Genomic DNA, 19,844 nt, shown 5'->3' on the forward strand with positions numbered 1-19,844 from the left:
CGTTCGATTTTTCAGAAAAAATTGTGTTTATCTGTTCCGAAAGATGTGTTCCGTTCGCGGATTGTCAAAAATCGTTCTAAGATCACGCCACTTTCAATCGTACATTAAATATTGTTTAAAAACATATAATTTGAAATTCATCATCGGAAATGGGGAGTAGAGTGACGACGTGTCTCAAAAAATAAAAGGAAAATTCCATTCGAAACTTCGAAATGCATTGAACGAAGGATTAAATTTTTTCATCAAGCACGATAAAATTCTAAAGTGTAAAATGCTAAAGTTTGGTCCTCGAGGTTTATTTATTTATTTATTTATTTTTCTCGAAATTGGCGAGATTACTTGGTAAAATTGGAAACTGTAACACACGCCTCGTTGCTGCTGAACAATCCAATACCTAAAAATGTGTGATCACAGATTGACAGAAGGCATGTAACATACAAATATATTATAGATACAGTCAAGAAGATATACTTGCGGTAATTTCTCGGTCGATAATGATAATGATAGAATTACGAGGACGAGCTATATTTTATACGAGTCTATTTTATGTACAAACGAATGCGTTTCATATTTTTTTTTTTTTTTTTTTTTCATATTTTTGTTTAGAAATTTTTCACGCTTCGTTCGAGCGGAGAAAATTATAAGTTACGCTTAATATCCTTAAGAGTATTTTGGTATTTGAGAAGAAACGTGTGTCGATACTTTTGAACCCCCCCCCCCCCCTCTTTTGTGGAAAACGACAAATTTCTCAAAAACATAGATTGATCCCCAAAACGCGTGGAAACATTGAAAAGTTAACAGTTGGATCAATTATTAAATCTTGGATAGATAAAAAAATAATTGTCAGATCCGTGTAATGTATTCGTATCGTGGATGAATGATTGTAATTCGATCGGCAAACACAAACAGGGAATAAAAAAATCATCATTTTGATGGTTTCATAGTTTACAAGGATCTTGCCTCCAAGTTGAACGGAATTTAAAGTAAATATAATTAAAAATAAGAGTTGGAGAAATTTGTTGTGGAAATGAGAGGATAAGTTGCAGTTAAGACACGAACAACTTCCTCTTACAATCAGAATCGTGATATAATAATATTTAAGCTAATATTTTTATATATATATATATATCATACGAACGATTAACATGTAAATTTCTGCCCTTTATATATTTAAATTGTATAACATAGTATTTAACTTTATTCTTGTTTCCCATTCCCCATATAATATTTATATATATATCTATGACGTTAATCTATTAAATACGATTATTATAATTAATTCAGTCGCGTTTCCTTTCTCCAATAAGAATTCTTCTTCCATCTTATTATCTTTGCCTACCTCAAACTGCGAATATCCGTGCAAAAATTCGTAAATAACGACAAATTGAAAAATAAAGCAAATCTCTCTGTTCAACTCTCTCCATTCCTTTTGATATTAAAAAATTTTGCACGAAAATTCGCAGTCCATCGACGATTTTGAATCTCCAATATACGAATTCCCGCGACATCCCTTATCTTGAAAATGTTCTTTCGATCGATCCAGTCTTTATCGTGAGATTTTTTTTTATATATATATATATATACTCGAAGCGAAATGTTATTTGGATAACATTTTACACATTTTGTTATGCTCGTTCGAAAATGAAGAAAATCATCAGGGAAACGTTCGTCCAAAGAATGGAGTTTCTTTTATATCGATCGATTGCGTGTATAGAAAATTTTTGAAAATGGGGAGAAATAAGATAGAATTAGAATTTTTTAGGAAAAAAGAAAAAAAAAATATGCAATAAGAATTGAATATATATAAGTGAAAGAAATTGGTAAATTGAAATATTTCGTAACGATCTTCTTACTTTTTTTTTCATTTTGCAAAAAGAAATAAAAATGACATAATAAAATACAATGGTTTCACACGATGGCAATAAGAAAAATTTGCGATTCGGAATAATTAATGCGGGCATGATAAATGCCGATTAAACGAGTAAAGTTGAAAGTACAAGGGCCTGGTTGCTCGATAAAAGAACTTTTCGGCTAAATTAACTCGTAAACTTACAAAGTTTCGAACTGTCAGATCTTCGGATGGGAAAAACTTTTTCTTCGATTAGCTTCGAGCGTTAAATACGGATAGATTGCGTAACTCGAACGAATTTAATCGTAGCAAAGTATTCGGTAATTAAATTCTTCCCTGTCCCTGTTGTATAAATCAAACGTTTAAACGTTGCTCGCAAAATTTAATAAAACGAGGCATCAAGTTTTTCCTTCGAAGAGGAAGAAATTTTTGTCTCATGATCACGTTTATCGATTTTTCTTTTTTTTTTCTTTTTTTTTTTTTTTGGTGATTAAATTTTTCATCTTGGAATGTAAATAGATGGCAAATATTTCACAGAATTTATTATTCGATTTTTAATAATTTTCGATCGAATGTTAGATTTCAAAATTTGTTGTAATAAAATATTCTTTTAATTTCGCGAAAACTAAAATGGAATAGTAAACGTATTTATTTAATTGAAAAATATAAAAATAACTAATTTTCATCGATTCATTTCGCGTCTTTCTATGATTCGCACGAAAATGACAATAATAAAATCATTACGCGTAACCAAATACTGTAAAAAGGAACTAGAAATTTTCTAGTAACATTTGTCACGCAGTGTCGACACTTTTGCATCGTCCAATCCATAAGGATAGTGTCTTAAAGCTAAATCCATTCCTACCAGAATATTCGACAATTCTAACGAAACACTGTTAAAAAAAGAAAAAAAGAAAAATAGAAATTCTACTTTATAAATTGAATACACGAAATTGAATAACCGATCTGTGTGTACTTACCCACGAGTCGAGTCGATACCGTGGCCATCTTGCGCAATAATTTACAACTAAATAAAGCATTAACGAGTTGTAGATAACGCTATAAAAATTTATGATAATTTTAACATTAAATAGAGAAATTACAATGATATCATTAATAAAAATTAAATAATCTTACCAATCGCGAGAGGCCACGATAATTATTATTATTTTCGAACGGGAGACGAACGTTTATTTTTTTTTTTTTTTTTTTTCTTCAAGATATGTAACTGTATCGTAAAACGATTCTTGGAAGAATAAAAGTGGAAGAATATAGACCGAAAGATGGAAACATCCGTTGGTATCGGAACGACAACAGGATAAAATTCCCAATGGACGGCGATTTCCTGTTTCAGTGTCGATATCTTACTTACATTCCTTCGATGCTACTCGTGCAAGACGAGTAGTCTGACCTTTTGCCAGCCAAAATTTGGACAAAATTTGTTCGGAATATTTGGTTATAGATGTTGCAAAATAGGACGAAAATTAAAAATAAAAACGAGTATGGCGAGCAACTCGGCAATTATCTTAAATTTTTAATGGTAAACGATAATATTAACAAAGCAAAGAAAGAAAATGCTATTTTTATTTTTATTTTTAATTTTCGTTACTTTGCTTTGAAAAATTTTTAAACATTTGTAGTTAAACATCCTGTATATGTCCAAAATAGAAGATTGAATTAAACTTTGTTAGTATCAAAATAATGGATAGTAGCCATATTATTTTATTCTATTCTTTTTTTTTCTTTTTTTTTTTTAAATATTTATACGAAAATTAAAAGAATTCATCGAGAAATATAGAATATGATCATAACCTTCTTGCAATGAAGACCATACTCCATGTATTCTTGATGAATATTAATTAACAATTATAGATGATATATTAATATGTCAATTGATTGAACATTAGAGGAACATAAGAGAATGGAAAGATACAGTAGAACATCTGTTATCCGAATGCCTGAACATTTAATTGTCAGTGTGCTATTTGAAACAAGAATATTATATCTACAATGTTAATCATGGCACTTATGTAAATACATAATTTGGTAGGAATTTAATTTTGTCTATATAACAAAATAAAATGTAGCTTGTTATACTTCAGATAATAAAGGTTCTACTGTATTGAAAACTCTTCCCTATCTTTGAAAATTAAAGAGTTGATAATAAAAACTATTCTTAAAAATTTTGTTCTTTCCTTAAAAAACTATTCTGGAATCTCCAATTTTTTCCTCAACAAAATATTCGATAAGAGTGTTTGACTCTTTTCTTAAAGAATTCTTGAGTTAAATATACTTGATATAAAAATCAAAACTATGTTCTAAATAAAGTTAAAGTTAGTCCAGAATTATCTGAAAATAATTATAGTACAAAGGACTCTAATATATTCGATTGAAACTTATTGATTACAAATAATTAAAGTTTGCATTGGATGAAACTAAATGGAGATATAGAATCATCTCTCACGTAAATTAAAAGTAATAATAAAAACAAATAAATCTCAATCAATGTGCATATGCAACTCTTGCATTCTTTTCAACCACTAAAGAAATTATATATTACTTCAAAGAATCAACACCCTGTATGCCAAAAACCATCTTAAGAATACTCTTCCCTACAAACCCTTCGATTCTCAACGCATCCTAAAGATAAATAAATAAATACTTCAACTCTCAATTATACAACACCGAAGAAACAATCTAGCCGATCACGGGAATATCTCGTCGACACGAAAAACCGAAATATAATCAATCTCTCTACTGGACGGCGATCGTTGGTACCTTCTAAGATACATCCATGTCCCAAACACGTCGTGACTTGGTCGAATTCAAAGCTCGTAAACGTCACGGCCGTTAGGCCTGCCGACAGGTGGCCGACAAGAGCCAGGACTCGCGTACGAGTGTATAATGTGAACTCTGAGGCGCACGTCGCTAGTGTTCCGGCCCCCCTCTCCGCGCGGCCTCCTCGAAAAACTCACCGTTGTTTTGCAGCAGCAATAATGGAAAAGCTTGACGTACGCGCTTCTGAAGTGCCTGTCCGCCACGCAATAGATCAGATTGTTGAAACAGGATTTGGAGAGGGCGAACCAGGCCAGGTTGTACAGGACACGTGGGCTTATCGGTTTGAACGAGTTGAGGCACACGACTATGCCGAAAGGTAGCCAGAACACGACAAACATGACGCAGCTGTATATGTTGGCCTTGGCGAGCTCGTAGTCCCAGGAGAATGCGATAGGTGGCTTGTACGAGCCCCTTGTGGCGTGGCGGACGCGGATCACGAGCTTCACGTAGAGGAATATGGTCGTCAAGGTTGGCAACCCTACTAGGAACGTGGCGCCTATTATCTGCTCCATCGCTATACCGGTGAAACGTCGCCGGCAAAAGTCGGGACCTACGTCCAGGGACGATTGCAACACCACTGTCATGGCGGATATCAGCCAGACGCTTATGATCGTCGCTGTGACGCGGCTTGGGGTCAGCACGCCGTATCTGTAAGTGGAATATACATGATGAAAACGAAGATTTTTGAGAGGGGAAGGGATTTTAAGGTGGTTTGAATTGGTTGGAATTGAAATCAAACAATGCGGTGTGTACCTGCAAGTGTGGAACGGATTGTGATCAGAGTGAAACGTTGCTGGTGATTTTGAGATAAGGGTTACGTATTTTGGAGAAGTATATTTTGGCAAGTAGTTGAAATATCTTGATATATGATACGAGTGAAAGTTTTAATAGGTAAAACTAGGTTGTGTATGATAGTGATCAAGCTTTTTTAGGATTGTATATTTATTAGGTGAACGTAATCGTGAGAATCAAGCCATTCTCCTTGTAGATTGTAGATTTCAATCAAATTTATGTCGAACATCCTAGGTACAATAGACGTTTTGTTGAGACATTTTCCCCTAGCCCCTAGGTCTAACCTAGTTTCCTAGGTTAATTTTCCTAGATATAGTTGATCTTTTGTAAAATATTTTTTTGCAATCTAGAGTTGTAGATCCTTACGTTCTTAGCTGTAAAAATTTTCCCTAGACTTAGAGATGTGAATCGTGATGAGATGTTCAGCCACTCAAAAAACTTAAAACGAATAATTAACCACGTCAAAATGGAACAAAGAACAAAGAAAAATGTGCCTAGAGTTTTCCTCAAACTCGTCTCACTTTTTTCAATTCTTGACTTTCCTCTTATCTTGCTGCTGAAAAATCACTCCTTGTTAAACATTGTGGACATCGGTGAAATTCCAAATAAATAGAAAAAAATTAAGAACAACAAGCGTTGCATTCAAGTACAAGTGGTGGATAACAATTGAAACAAGAATGCGGAGAGCTTTGTCGCGGAACACGGCCAATTATTCTTGGAATTTCAAGTATTTTGCCAATCGATTAGGAATAAGGTACTTATCTAATACAAGGGGCTTTGTGTCTGAATATATTGGAATAGATACGGGTTCGAAAACTCGGAAGGCCACGAATTTCACGGAGTTGGGCCGCGTAGAATGTGAAATTAGGAACTCAATCGTGACACTGGTAGGGTTCTACACAAAGCGGATCCACATCAAAGTCAAAGTGTCAAAAGAGATCCGGGGCATGGCATTACCGGGGAATACCATCCGGGCGTGATTCGAGTGAATCCGTTTCTCGGTTCGATAATTTATCGACGATAATGAAATACACGCGCGTATTTTTCGGATAAATGTTATTCCATTGGCGGAGGACAAACTTTTTCAATATTTTCAATGAAAATTAAAAATATTGAATTTTATTTTATTTTATATCTCGAAAATATCCTTTGTGAATGTTAGAAAATTTTTATTTTTTATATTTTTAACGTTTAACGAAAATTTTAGAGTTGAAGAGGCAAATGCAATTGCACCTTTTGTGAAATGGAACGTGCTTCCATAATTTTTGAATACGAAAAAATTAATCTTTTATACGATCTTGGTATTAATTTTCAAAATTTAAAAAAATTTTCGAAAAACAAGCGTAGATGCAATTTTTTCAATAAAATTCCTCCTAAAATCTTTTTCCAATTAACAGTTATAGCTTGACTCGATTATCTTGATTCTTCCATCGATATATTTCGAATATATCGGAGCAGAATTCGCATTTGTCTCGCGCGGAAGGTCCCCCCTCTTCCCCTCCCTCGAACTCGAGAAAATAATATTGGATAGAAGAAAAAGAAGAAAAGAAAAATCGAATAGCTTTCATCGAGTGATGTATGGAAAATTATCTCGTTTAATATTTGCAGAGACAAAAAGAAAGCCACTTCGTTTCCTTTATTCACATGGTGGATACGTGATTTATCACGATATTAGTTTGAAACGTGGACGACGACAGGGGTAAGGAACGAATTGCTGAGCACGCTGCACGAGTTCTCAAACATTGTTCCCTCCCCACGATAGTACTATAATTTATCTACCTCAAAAGAAATATCGTAAATCTATCAAAGCCAGATCTTCATAAAACCTGATCAAGCAGAATCACTACGTGTACTTATTGTGAAAAAGAAAAAAAAAGAATAAAATAGAATGAAATTTAAAAAATTAAATAAAAAATCGTTATCAAGTCCGATTTCCACGTTGGAAAAAAAAAAAAAAAAAAAAGAAAGAAAATTTCCATTCTCTCTAAAGATTCAAGTTTAACAATATCGTGGAATTTCATGGACGAGGGGTTTATTCAAGAGACCTCCGTTCAAAGTGAAAGCCGTTTTTTTTTTTTTTTTTTTTCTCCCTCCTCCGAGAACTTGCGATAGAAAAACGATGCACAAGTCTAGTATTTTTCTCTAGGGTATCATATTTGTAGGGGAGCAACGAACGTTCGGAAAAAAAATCGCCATTCCGTTAGATGTGCGGGATGTTCGACCATGCGTGTTTAAAAATTAAAGAAATGATTTCTCGATTGTGTTAAAAATTTTTAGTATTTTTTTTTTTTTTATATAATTAAAACGACGATTAAAACTACTATTTTAAATAAAATAAGAACGAAAACGAGGAATAAAAAAATGTTTCGTTCGAGGCTTTATCTTGTAACTATCATAGTCTAGTTTTTTTTTTTTCAATTAGTTGGCGCGAGTGATCTAGAAATATTTTCGTCGATCGTTAACTCGTTAGTAACTAAGAAAAAAAGGAGTTATATTTTAAGTGCAAAGAACTCCTCGTGTTATCGAGGATTAAAAATTATGGAAAATATTCAAAAATTTGTCCAAAGTAAAATAAAACGAAAATTGAAAATAGAAAAACTTCATTTCAGTTTGTTTTTTCGACTGGTGCGAGCAGCTAGGGATATTTTAAAATTTTTAAATAACTAGGAAATAAATAATTTTTCGAACGAAATTTTTCATTCATTCTTAATCATCTTCAAGTATCTCAAAACAAATATTAAAATTCATAAAATTATTACTTTCGATTTTACCAAATCTATTATCCGGCCGAACATTCTGCATAAATTCGAAGGATTGTAAATTCCTCCCTAAATTTCTGCGCTAAAATTCCAAACATTTTTTTTTTTTTTTCTCCCCTCCTCTCTACGAATATTTCTCCCACGACACTTTGAAAAGGATCGTGCATCTATCCCCTCCTATCTTTAAAGCGAGTGCATGCAACTGTATTTCTCGTAGATCTCGGTAACGATGGCGGTGTACGTGCAGGTTTTTCAAGCTTCACTGGAAAACCACTTTAATCCCTTGTGATCGTTCTGCCGTTGCCAACAATAGGCACTCGAAATTGCAACAGACTCACTCTGTTTGGCGAAGCGAAAGGTGAAGCGAATGCATCGAAACAATCGCTGCATTCCTCTCTAACCTAAGGAAAATAAAGTTTTTTCCTTTAAACAAATCTTTCATCCCTTTCCGATTCTACATGTTCGATCAACTCTGTAAGCTGTGCGTTCGTTGCTCGGACATTTTTTTTTCTTTCTTTCTTTTTTTGAAACGTGAAAAATCAAATTGTAAGTAAAGGATAAAAATATGATGGTGTCCACGATTTTTTTTTTTTTATCATATCATGGAATTTATTAAAATGGTATTTAATTATCAAGATTTAACGAATCGTTTCACCTTTTTTTTTTTTCTCGAATTTTCTGTTTTCTGAAAATGATGAAAATAATTTTCCATCACAGAAATTGCGTTTAAAAAAGAAGAAGACGATATAATCGTGGACGCCATTACGATTTGTTTGGGATAATTATTTCGTGCCTATTACTATAATTGCGTTTCTATTTTGCGCAGCTATTTGCAATATAATATAATGAGAATATATAAATATTCGACAAAAAGTGAAAATTGATTAATTGTCTAATAAATAATCGGTGCAAAAAGAAAAGGGAGAAGGGAAGAAATGCTTCGCATGCAACTTGCTATTACTTTTACTTTTCTTTTCATCTAAATGTAATTGAAATTTGCGTCAAAGTGAAAAAAAATGCGTATTTTGCTCGTATAATAGATTTCTAAATATATAAAGTTCAATTCGAAATTCTAAACAGGCTTTTTCTTTTTCTAAATTCGCTATCTTTCTATAGATATGGAAAAAAAAAAAAAAAAAAATTAAAAATCTGAAATTACACGCTATAACAAACAGAATTTTGAGAATACTGATACGTTTATGGATAAGTGTTTTCATCGTGTCATCAAATAGTGATAATCGAATTTATTTATTATTGATGATTAATTAAATTGCAATTACAAGTCAAGAGGAATTGGTTTTTTTATTTTTTAAGGGTTAATTAGAATCGTTTATGCCAAAATCGAGAGGATCTATTTTTCGATCGTAGCTACTTTTTCGAGTGAGAGAGATAGAAAAAAAAAACAATGAAATTTCTAAAAATTATGGAAAGGAGGAGATACATATGTATGTATATATACATATATATATATATAAATATATATTACGTAATTTTTCAAACGAAACGAAGCAAATATAGAAGCAAAAATTGAAAATCGTTCTCAATTTACGTTACCAAAAAAAAAAAAAAAAAGGAAATTATTCGTTCATCCATACCGTTACCTTTAAACTCCTTTTCTTTTCTTATTATGTGCATGTAATCAAAGAATTATTCATTTTTCACCTTTTATCCTCGCACACATCCTCCTGTATATAAAACACCGCGAATTTTCATTTATCTTTCATTAAAATAACGCAAAACTAAAAAAAAAAAAAAAGGGGAAAAAAAAGAAAAGAATTCCTCGTCGTCTTTCCTTATATTATCAAATTCCACGTAAAAACTTTTTCTTTCCCCCTTGAAGATATTAACTATTTACAATATAAAGTATTCATACACCGTCCTCTTTTTTTTTTTTTTTTTTCTTTTTAATTCCGCATAAAATTCTTCCATCCTTGAAATCTAAATTACATCGGTAATTTCCGCCTCGAGTATCTTGGTCGTGATTATTGTTATTATTATTATTCTTATTATCATCATTAAACATCGTTGAAATCGATCAAAGACAAAGGTTCGCCATCAATATGATAAAACGAGTTACGAGCTCTTACCTTTCGTGAGGCAGACACAAACGAGTATAATTCTCGGCGGCAATGGTGGTTAACGTTAGTACGGTAACCAGAAAGCAGAGGGCCTCCAGAGTGCATTCGAATCGGCATGTGCTCAACGACTCTTCATGGCCAGCCAGTATCACGATCACCGACACAGGTATCACGAGCCCCGTCACTAATAGATCCGCCAACGCGACGTTCACTAGAAACGCGTTCCCTGGAACAGAAATTATATAATTGCCACACGAATTATAGTCGAAATCGAGCGTGAATTAAAAGATGGAAAGATTCATCGTTGTAATTGGTATGTATTCGATGTAAATATAAAAAAAAAAGGGAAAGTATTGAAAAATCAAGAAACGAAGTCTATTTTACTCTTTCTGTTGTGTAAATAAAACATCTTTGATGTATATATATATATATATATGCAGATTGGTCAAATAATTTTTTCTCAAATTCGTATATACGAATCGATTATTGTACCTTATCGAGGAAGCAAATCCTAACCTAATTTCTGATTAACTTGCCTAATCCAATAACAGATCTATTAATGCCTCACGTGTTAATGATTCGAATTATTGCCCTCCGCTAATAAACTTAATATTCCCGTAAATTTACAAACTCGAGTTAATGAAGTTGGAGGTTATACATTCGGCCAACTTTATCTCGTCATAAAATTCTCGTTCGAGCGCCACTTTATCGCAATGTGGAATTTTCACGCTCGATCGTCGTATGGTTAATTTACAAGCAAATTTAAGCGTTTAATAACTTTCGTGTCGCGAGTTTTCGAGTGGTGAGATCATCGATAATATCTGCGGTACGTTTTATCGCGTGTTTGCGTGCTATTTGGCAAAACGGGATGATCGTGAAATAAATTGGGAATTGAAATAAATTCAATTCGGGGACGCTCGAGTCGAGCCTACTTCAGTTTCCCTCTTTTAAACGAGCTTTAATTTCATTGGCTTCGTTTATAACGTTTATGAGCGAAAGAATCGCGATGTTTTTGTCCTTTTAAAATTATTATCGATCGGTAAGAAAGATGCCTATACATGGAATGTATATTACTTTTCAAAAGTTTGCGAAAGCAATTTTTGTAAATATTGTAGTAGTAATTCAGTAACAAATGTTTATTGGGTGTGGATAAATGGGTATACAGTTCTTTAAATGGATAGAATACGAGAGAATAGAGGATATCATCCTATTTTGGTAAGAGCTATTATTTTCGATCGGGACAGATGTGCTCGTTCTCGTGTCGAATTACAGAATAAATTTACGAAGGATATCGATCAATTTGAATAAAGTCGCTTGGTAAGATTGGACGATAAGAAATAAAAGAAGTCGATGAAAGTAAGATTATCAGCAGGGAAACTTGGACTCTTCTTTATTATTACGCGTGGCGAGTATACAGGATGTTTCACAAACTGACACTTTTCCTTCGAATTGTTCGATATTTCGCCTATTATCAATCCTCGATATCGATCATTAATTATTATTTTCATTGTTAACAATTGAAAACAATTTTTTTCAATCCTATAATAATATATCGATAAAGATAAAATCCATTTATTCGTGTCAAAATTTATTTATCTATTTATTTATCACAAAAGGGACAAGTGAATTTGAATAACAGAGAAAAGAAAAGAAAAAATTCTTTCCACAATTCGAAAAAAGAAGTTTTCCAAGTTTGTGAAACGGCCTGTATCGCTATTGTCACGCCGGAATCACGAAATGGTTGCACACAGTCAGATATATATATATATATATATATATCTCCCTCCCTTTACTTACAAGGAGGAGGCCGGTGATCACGATTGTGTTGGTGGAAAAGGTTGAACAGTTATGTAAGGGGGAAGTTTATTGGCGAGGTAACACTGGAAACGAAATTTTCCTGCTGAATCGCCCCCAGTGCACGGAACCCGGAATTATTTACGTCCGTATCAAGATTTACGGAAAATGAATTACCTGTAAAGGGATCTTTCGAATGAAAATATCTCGCGTCGAAAGTTTGTTCGAAAGAGAAAGGGGAGGGGAAAAATTTTTGAAAAATAGCATGTAATGGCGAGAAAATTTTAGCGATATATAGAAGAAAGAGAAGAAATTCAAGAAGAGGGAAATTTTTCGAACGTTATTCGCTCGTAAAAAATTTTGATTGTCGCAATAATCGTTGTATTTGATGTAATTTACGAATCGTAATGATCAATTTACTTGTGTTGTCATTGAATTAAACAGAAAAGAGAGAGATATAAATGACATTGCATGCTGTAAAGTCGAATCGTTTACGACTCGAGATATTATTCCCACGTGTCGTAAAAATTGTCGTTTACAGTTGGTTTGGCATGAACGTTAAACCCGGATACGAGATTAAATATTCCGATTATTTCGATTCGGATTGTTCCATGTTACATCTTACGAGCAATCGATAGTCGACGCTCGAGTATGTAACTACTCTTTTTATTTCGAAGATTTAATCGAAGGATTTACGAGACGATTCTTTAAGAAGAAAAACAAAACAGGAATTGGAAAATTTTATTTTTTCCATTATTGATCAACGATCGAGTCGATTGAAAGTTCTTTATCAAGTGAATTAAATAAACAATATATATATATTCAATGTATTTTCAAATCAATAGGTATCTTACTATGACGATTAGTGACGCGACACTAGCGCCACGAGACCATTAACTACTAGAACTTAGTATATTTGCATCTATTTATCCGTATATAATTATTTCGTAATTATTCTCACCTCTTTTTTCCTACTATTTATCCTTCGAACATTATTATTACAATTTTCACCTTTATTTAAATTTCACGAAACGTAACACCTCGCTTGTTCGTATAAGTAAAAATCGAGATACGTACAAACGGCTTTCTCTGTAATCAATTCGTGCTCGACACGTACACGTACAATGCCTCTCTCCCTATATTTTCTAACATCGGTGCTCTTTCGAAAACATTTCGAAGAAAATTTCAAGAAAATTCTCGATATCTGTTATCGTAATGGCCGCCGTCCGCCCCCCCCTCCCTCCTCCTCGGTTGAATAAATACGAGGAGAGATATACCGGCTACCTCGGGTAGACAAAAATAGAGGGACTCAAAGAGCGTTTCCTTCCTTCCTTCCTTCCTTCCTTCCTTCCTTCCTTCCATTATCCTTGGCGTCGTCATATCCAATCGTGGCAGGCTTTTGTCATTTTACACACGGATCGCAAGCGAAAGGATCTTTCCGCAACGAGAGGTAAAAAAGGGTGGATTTCACAAAAGAGCGTCGGACGACTGTCTTCCGTGGAAGATCGGTTTCCTTCTCTTTTCTCGGGGGTATAAATATATGTAATATGCGCGAGATTCTCGCAGGCGAGGAAGGAGATGTTTACTGCGATTGAAGACCAGGAGTTTTTCGTTAACTGTTTTGCGTCTCGTCAAATGGTTGTAGCGAAAAGTATTTATCATTATTATTATTATTATTATTATTATTATTTCTTTTCTTCATAAGAGTGTTCGGATCTCGTTTCTTAAAATAAAAAGGAAACTTTCGAAAAGAAGGAATCTGTACAGGGAGTAATTACATCCTGATTAAATCTGAAGAAAGTGAAGGAAAGCGGATGATTTATTACCTCGTTTCTTAAGTTGATCCTCGACCACCACGGCGGAGATCATGAAGACGTTGCCAACGCTGCCGCCGACGGCCATCGACGCCAACAGGAGGAGCCTCGCCACCCTGGACCACGCGGAGGACAGTGTGACCGGGGAAATATCGAGGTCACTGTCCACGCTCTCCGCCTTGTCCATCCTTATCTCCGACTCGAGACCCATAATCCCAGCAGCCAACGTGCTGCTCGTGTAAGTCGTAGCGTTCATTCTGAAACTGGAAAAGAAAAGAAATTCCATTTTTATGAATTTTTTCCTTTTGACTTTTGAAGATTTCGAGCTCGATAATCGATATTATACAGGCATGTATAATTTTCGAGAAGGAAGTTTTAAAATGAATGTGAAGAGACAAGAAGAAATGAAAAATAGATACGAAAATTTTGTTTTAGAAATGTGAATTATTATAGCCAGAAAGTGTAATTAAAATTTTTTGAAGCATCGATTGATGCGAGGCTCAAAAAAAAAAAAGTTGAAAAAAGTGTCAGTGTGTGCATATATTAATTTGGAACTCTGGAGTTCATCTTGAGAAGGAAAATTTTCGACGAATAAGAGGGTCGGTTTTCTTTTTTTAAATAAAAAATTTTCTTTGTTTAGAAAGGTATGAAGTAGATGCACGCGAGATTAAAAGGAAGAAGAAAGAATGGAATGTGGAAGAGGTAAAAATGAAATCGTACAAAGCAGGGTATCGTAGTTTTTAATTAGAGAGGGTAGAAAACTGTAAAGGGATGTTGCCCAATAAAGTCACCACTGTATATATATATACAGTGTATCGATAGAAAATTCTACAGAGCAACGATGCGCACAGATGTTTCAAACGTATTAAAAAATACTTCATCACATTACGGGCCAACGATTTTACGGAGAGTAATGATTTTTTTCATCGTAAAGCGTGCGTTTAAACGTCGAGATGATTTTTTGATAGAAGATCGTTAAACATTCAGTGACAAGAAAAGAAAATAATTATCTTTTTGTTCAAAGTTTCAGAAAATTTACTTTCAATTTGCTATAATAAGTAAATTTAAATAATTTTAATAATCGATAAATATGATGTTATTAATTGGACGAATAATATTCATATATATATATATTATATATTGGAAATTAATTTATTCATTATCTTCATCTGTTCAAATTTAAAACGCACAAATAAACATAGAAATTTGATTAAAATTAATTTAACTTAACCTAACAATTTAACTGAACGTAGTAGTAAAATACGTGAAGTAAAACTGAACGTTTAAACTGAAAGAACGATAAAAATGTCACAGGCATAAAAAAAAGGGGGGAGGGAGGGGATAGAACAAACAGCAAAATAAACGAAGAAAATTCACAAAGACGTAAAGAAGGATGGATAAGATAAATACGAAAAATTAGCGATAGAGGGCGCATAACCTCTCTGCTCTTTTACCATCCTCCATTTCCTTTTCATACGCGCACGGTTGAACGAACGACAGAAAGGACATTGTTCTTTCCTTCCTTTCATTCTTTATTTCTCTTCTAACCTCGCTTCACAGAAATGTTTCCGTAAAACTGTCTCTGTCTCTCTCTCTGTCTCTCTCTCTCTCTCTCTCTCTCTCTCTCTCTCTCTCTCTCTCTTTCTCTCTTTCTCTTTTCTCGTTCGCTCGCAATGGGAGAAAAATGGATAGAAACGTTTGCTGAAAATTTCAACGTCCATAAACATCGATGGAAACAAAGGGTTACGTTTACACATGGTCCATTCACTGGCCTCGAAATTGGCCAGGTCCCAGCGCAAACAGATTTAACTTTGCACGGTTTAAACCCAGGAGCCACCCCTCTTTTTCGAACGCATCCCATGGATGCAATTAGCGAGCATCCAGTTCGGATGCAAATTCATCCGATGAAATTTCGCGGAGACGGAGCCATCTATATCGATCGTTCTTACGCTAGATCGATTCGTGTTCTCGCTTTTCTGATATAACCTCGAGTAATCGTAGCGGTTGAATAGTCTTTTCGGTTGGAAAATTCGTTTTATTCGTTCGAGTCACAGTGTGAGAAAAGTGGAAAAGGGGAAATTAAAAAAAAGAACAAGGGGACGATTTGTGATTCGATATTGTCTCTGGATACACGTTTTACGTACGCAACGTTTCCTTCAAAATTCAAGTTGCAAAAGAATTATTGAAGAAGCGAGGATATATAAAGTAATGTTTTTATGAGAATCGTTGATGATATCTTTTGCAGAATAACAATATAGGTAAATTTAATTTGGTAGGTTGGTACTTGGGAATATTATTATCAAAGGTTGGCATTAATACCAACTTCATTTATCTAAATCACTATTAGTAAATCTAACCTATTAGTAAATCTTGTCGTGTTCATTTTTTAAACAATATATATTCACTCTTTCTTTTTCTCGCCAATCTGATTTTGCTATCGAAAACTAATTAAAACTGTTTAATTTGTAAATTGTTATAAATAATAAATCGCAAGCAACATCTTAATAACTCTAATTGCTATGGTATCGATCTGTTAAGAAAGACGATACACTGTTTCAATAATAATCCTTGGCAACGATCGGTTTACAATCGCTCGTCTCGTAAATTTTTAGGATCGTATCCTCTGCGATATAGTCGTACGCTTTTAACGTACGACGTGATGCGTCGTTTCATTGTTACGATATCGTGTTCCTGCATCTTGATAGGTTAAAAATGCGATCTGTCATTAGGTTTATGCAAAATCGAATTTTTATGGAAGAAATGAAGCTTAAACAGGGATTTGCTTTATTCCTCGAATATTATTTGAGTATTTTATTGCATCTTTTCGAAATATCTCGTACATTCCGTTACGATTTTCGTTCTCACGTTCGAATGATTTTTTACTCGACACGATTTTTATTTCGAATAATTATTATTACAGGATAAATTTAATTTAAACGTATCCATGCGTTTATTTAACGGATTATTTCTTCGTGAAAGAAAATTAAGATAATTTAATTGTTGTAATGATGCATACCATTAGATGCAACGTTTAATTATTCGTAATTAAGAATAAGATAGAAAAAAATGTTTCCAATAAATTAATAAAATATTTAATTTGGTAAAAAGGAGGAAAAGATAATTAAAATATAATATCAACGAAAAATAATACGGGTGAAAATTAATAAAATGCAAAATTAACAATCAAATGAAAAAAAAAAAAAAGAAGAAGAAGAAGAAGAAGAATTGTCAGAATATTAAACGATATATTATCAAGTAAATAAAAATATCGCTGTTGCTCAACGTATAACGCAGTAAAAATTGTACGTACGTGAAAGAAAAAAGAAGCTCGTTTTATCCCCAGACTGCTTGTCTGAAATATTTCACACTTGTTGCGCTCTTCTTAAATAGCCAAACTTCTCCCCGATTGCTCCAAAGTTAAAATAGAATGGAACGTTATATTTTTGTATACTTTCAACAAACAGATGTACTTAATTCAACCGGCCAATGGAGCAATAATTTTCTTCTGAAATCTGTTTCGTTTCTTCAGCTTTATTTCGAACATACACAAACGGTTAATTCAGCATTGTCGCCAATTGTTATACGTAACGCAATAATAAATTTCGTCAACTCGACATTTCTTTAAATTGTCACTTTAAACGTTATATTTTTTTTTTTTTTTTGCGGTACTTTTTCTTTTCTCATTTACATAAGTTAAGGATTAAATAATGATTATTTATAACATCGAATACAATTTTTTTTTATAAAAATTTATTTATTTTTCCTCTTTTTTTTTGTATATCTACGATTAAACTGGAAATAAAATACTTTTCAGCGGATATTCGATCCCATAGTTACATCATCTATAATTTTCAGTTTAAATTCAATCTCCTTTTTCATTATAAAAAAAAAAAAAAAAAAAAAAAAGTATCGTTCGTTCATAAAATCGAATTCAAAAAATCAATTATACATTCGTATCATTTACAATTGTTACAATTCTACGAAAAAAAAAACAACCAGATAACTTCTCTCCTAATGAAACACTTTCAAAGCAATTTCACCTGGAAAATTATTTCCCAACCGAGTCAACATCCAAAGATCATATCCCTTTTGCATTCCAACGAACAACTTCAATCCATCCTGGACAAAGACTTGGATGGTTCTCTCCGCGATGCGAATCAATTTATAGAAACTGGAAAGTCTGGCGTCGTTTTATCTCGCCAAAATGGGCGAAACCTCGGAGGAAGGTGCGTGCTCGTCGTCACGAGGTTTTGAAAAAAAGGGAGGGGAGGAGGGGAAAAATGAAAAATTCACGGGCTTTGTTCCGACGAGCGTGAGTCGATGGTGTTGGGGGATCGGTTTACGTTTCACAGGAAAGGTGGGAAACCCGCGCTACAGTTTTTTATTACGCGGATATTGGGTTTCATGGGATCGATGATGAGCCCTGAGATCCACGAAGTGGAAAGTGCATGTAATTGATCGTATTCCTTCGTGTGTTTAGGTATCGTTTTCGATATATTAAACGTGTTCCAAGATTAGTTTTTTTTTTTAATTTAGCAGTTTCTGTTAAAAAGAGTTAACCTTCGACTCGTTATTTTTGATATTTATTCGATGTAATTGTTTTTTTTTTTTTTTTTGCGTGTTTGATTTTCCAGATTTAGTCGAAGATTAATTTGACAGAAAATTAAATTTCGATTCGAAAGAGGTGTTTTTTTTTTTATATATATTTTTCATTATAAAATTTTGTTGAATAATGTATTAATCAAAATATAATATATATCGTATATTCGTGCAGAATTCTCGCTAATTTATTTTTTCATATTTTAAATATGGCGTCAGAGGGTAGGCAAGAGATTAATGGATTCGAGGCTCGCTCGATTCTTTTATCCAATATTTGAAAAAGAAACTGCATTTTCTCGAATTTTCTCGAAAACTGTGCGATAACATTAGAATATATTTATTTAGTGGAATCAAAAATATTAACAATACTTCGAGGGTGAAAAATAAGAGAAGACGAATAAATTTAAACCGGTATCCGTTTGTCGATATCTCGAATAACGATTAATTTTACGTAATAAACGTCCGTTTCTCGAGACTGATTAAAGGAAAGCCGATTATGGGGACAAGTGTTGTCCGCCTATTAATTCGGATAATCGACGGCCCCACCGTAGTTAATAACCATTGTTCATGGTAATTGGAACCGCAGATCTCGTCCAATCACAAAGGGTTTCAAAGCACAAATGTCCACATTAGCCCCTGTCAAAGATTCGACGCATTAAAAGAGGCAGTCCATCATTGTCCACGTATTGGAAATATTCTCTAAACTCTTACAAGAATCTGAAACAATTCATTTCGAAGATGAGAATTTTAATCTAATCGATACATGTGTATATATATTCTCCAAGATTCGAAATTAATTCGATATACAGTTTTCGAGGAAAATGAAAATGAAACAATATTGGATTTATATAATTTCCATTAAGTGGAATAAAGTCGAGCGAGGTTTGAAATAATACGTTCATTCTTGTTTCAGGATGGAGGAGAGGGTTTCTGGAGGGCAAAGGTGGCAATCAGTGTCTTTCACTAGCCACCTTGTTTAATAGTGCATATCCATTTATATCGGACGTGGGATCGCCATGGGGAGAGATGTCTGCATAGCGATTCATGAAGATGTCAGATGAGTTAGGCGTGGTGAGACTGACGTGCTCTAACAAGTCTCTCAAGTTACGCTTCGTTGTTCTCGTTGCTTCTTTCCTGGGGTTTAATTAAAAATGTCTGTGCACCACGGATGATGGAAGTGGAAAGTTGTTTTTATCAACGAATTGTGGTAGAAAACGTAAAAAACAAAATGCAGCGTTGACGTTTCAGAAATTATAATTGTTAACAATTGTTAAACAATTTGGGCGAAGAGATTAAAAAGATTTGGATCTAATTTTTTTCT

At 33.5% G+C, this 19,844-nt stretch overlaps 1 protein-coding gene and 2 long non-coding RNA genes across 3 annotated transcripts in view; 2 read left to right on the forward strand and 1 right to left on the reverse strand.

Moving 5' to 3' along the window:
- The window catches only part of LOC105737375 (uncharacterized), a 94,285-nt gene that overhangs the window by 8,244 nt on the left and 66,197 nt on the right, over positions 1 to 19,844 (forward strand). The window lies entirely within an intron of this gene.
- LOC100864107 (adenosine receptor A1) lies at positions 1,829 to 14,183 on the reverse strand. Its single transcript, XM_086913702.1, has 3 exons — positions 13,937 to 14,183; positions 10,326 to 10,542; positions 1,829 to 5,335 (listed from the first exon to the last, which is right to left on the reverse strand). The coding sequence occupies exons 1-3, from the start codon at positions 14,178 to 14,180 to the stop codon at positions 4,675 to 4,677; spliced, it is 1,122 nt and encodes a 373-aa protein (XP_086769828.1). The 5' UTR covers positions 14,181 to 14,183; the 3' UTR covers positions 1,829 to 4,674.
- On the forward strand, positions 10,461 to 19,835 carry LOC147658610 (uncharacterized). The gene is made up of 2 exons (XR_015293930.1): positions 10,461 to 10,629; positions 19,437 to 19,835. It is a non-coding gene; the product is annotated as an uncharacterized LOC147658610 (long non-coding RNA).

This window comes from Apis florea, unplaced genomic scaffold, assembly GCF_048593485.1.
Source record: "Apis florea isolate Af1SG1 unplaced genomic scaffold, ASM4859348v1 contig_1914_pilon, whole genome shotgun sequence".
Classification (NCBI taxonomy): Eukaryota; Metazoa; Arthropoda; class Insecta; order Hymenoptera; family Apidae; genus Apis; species Apis florea.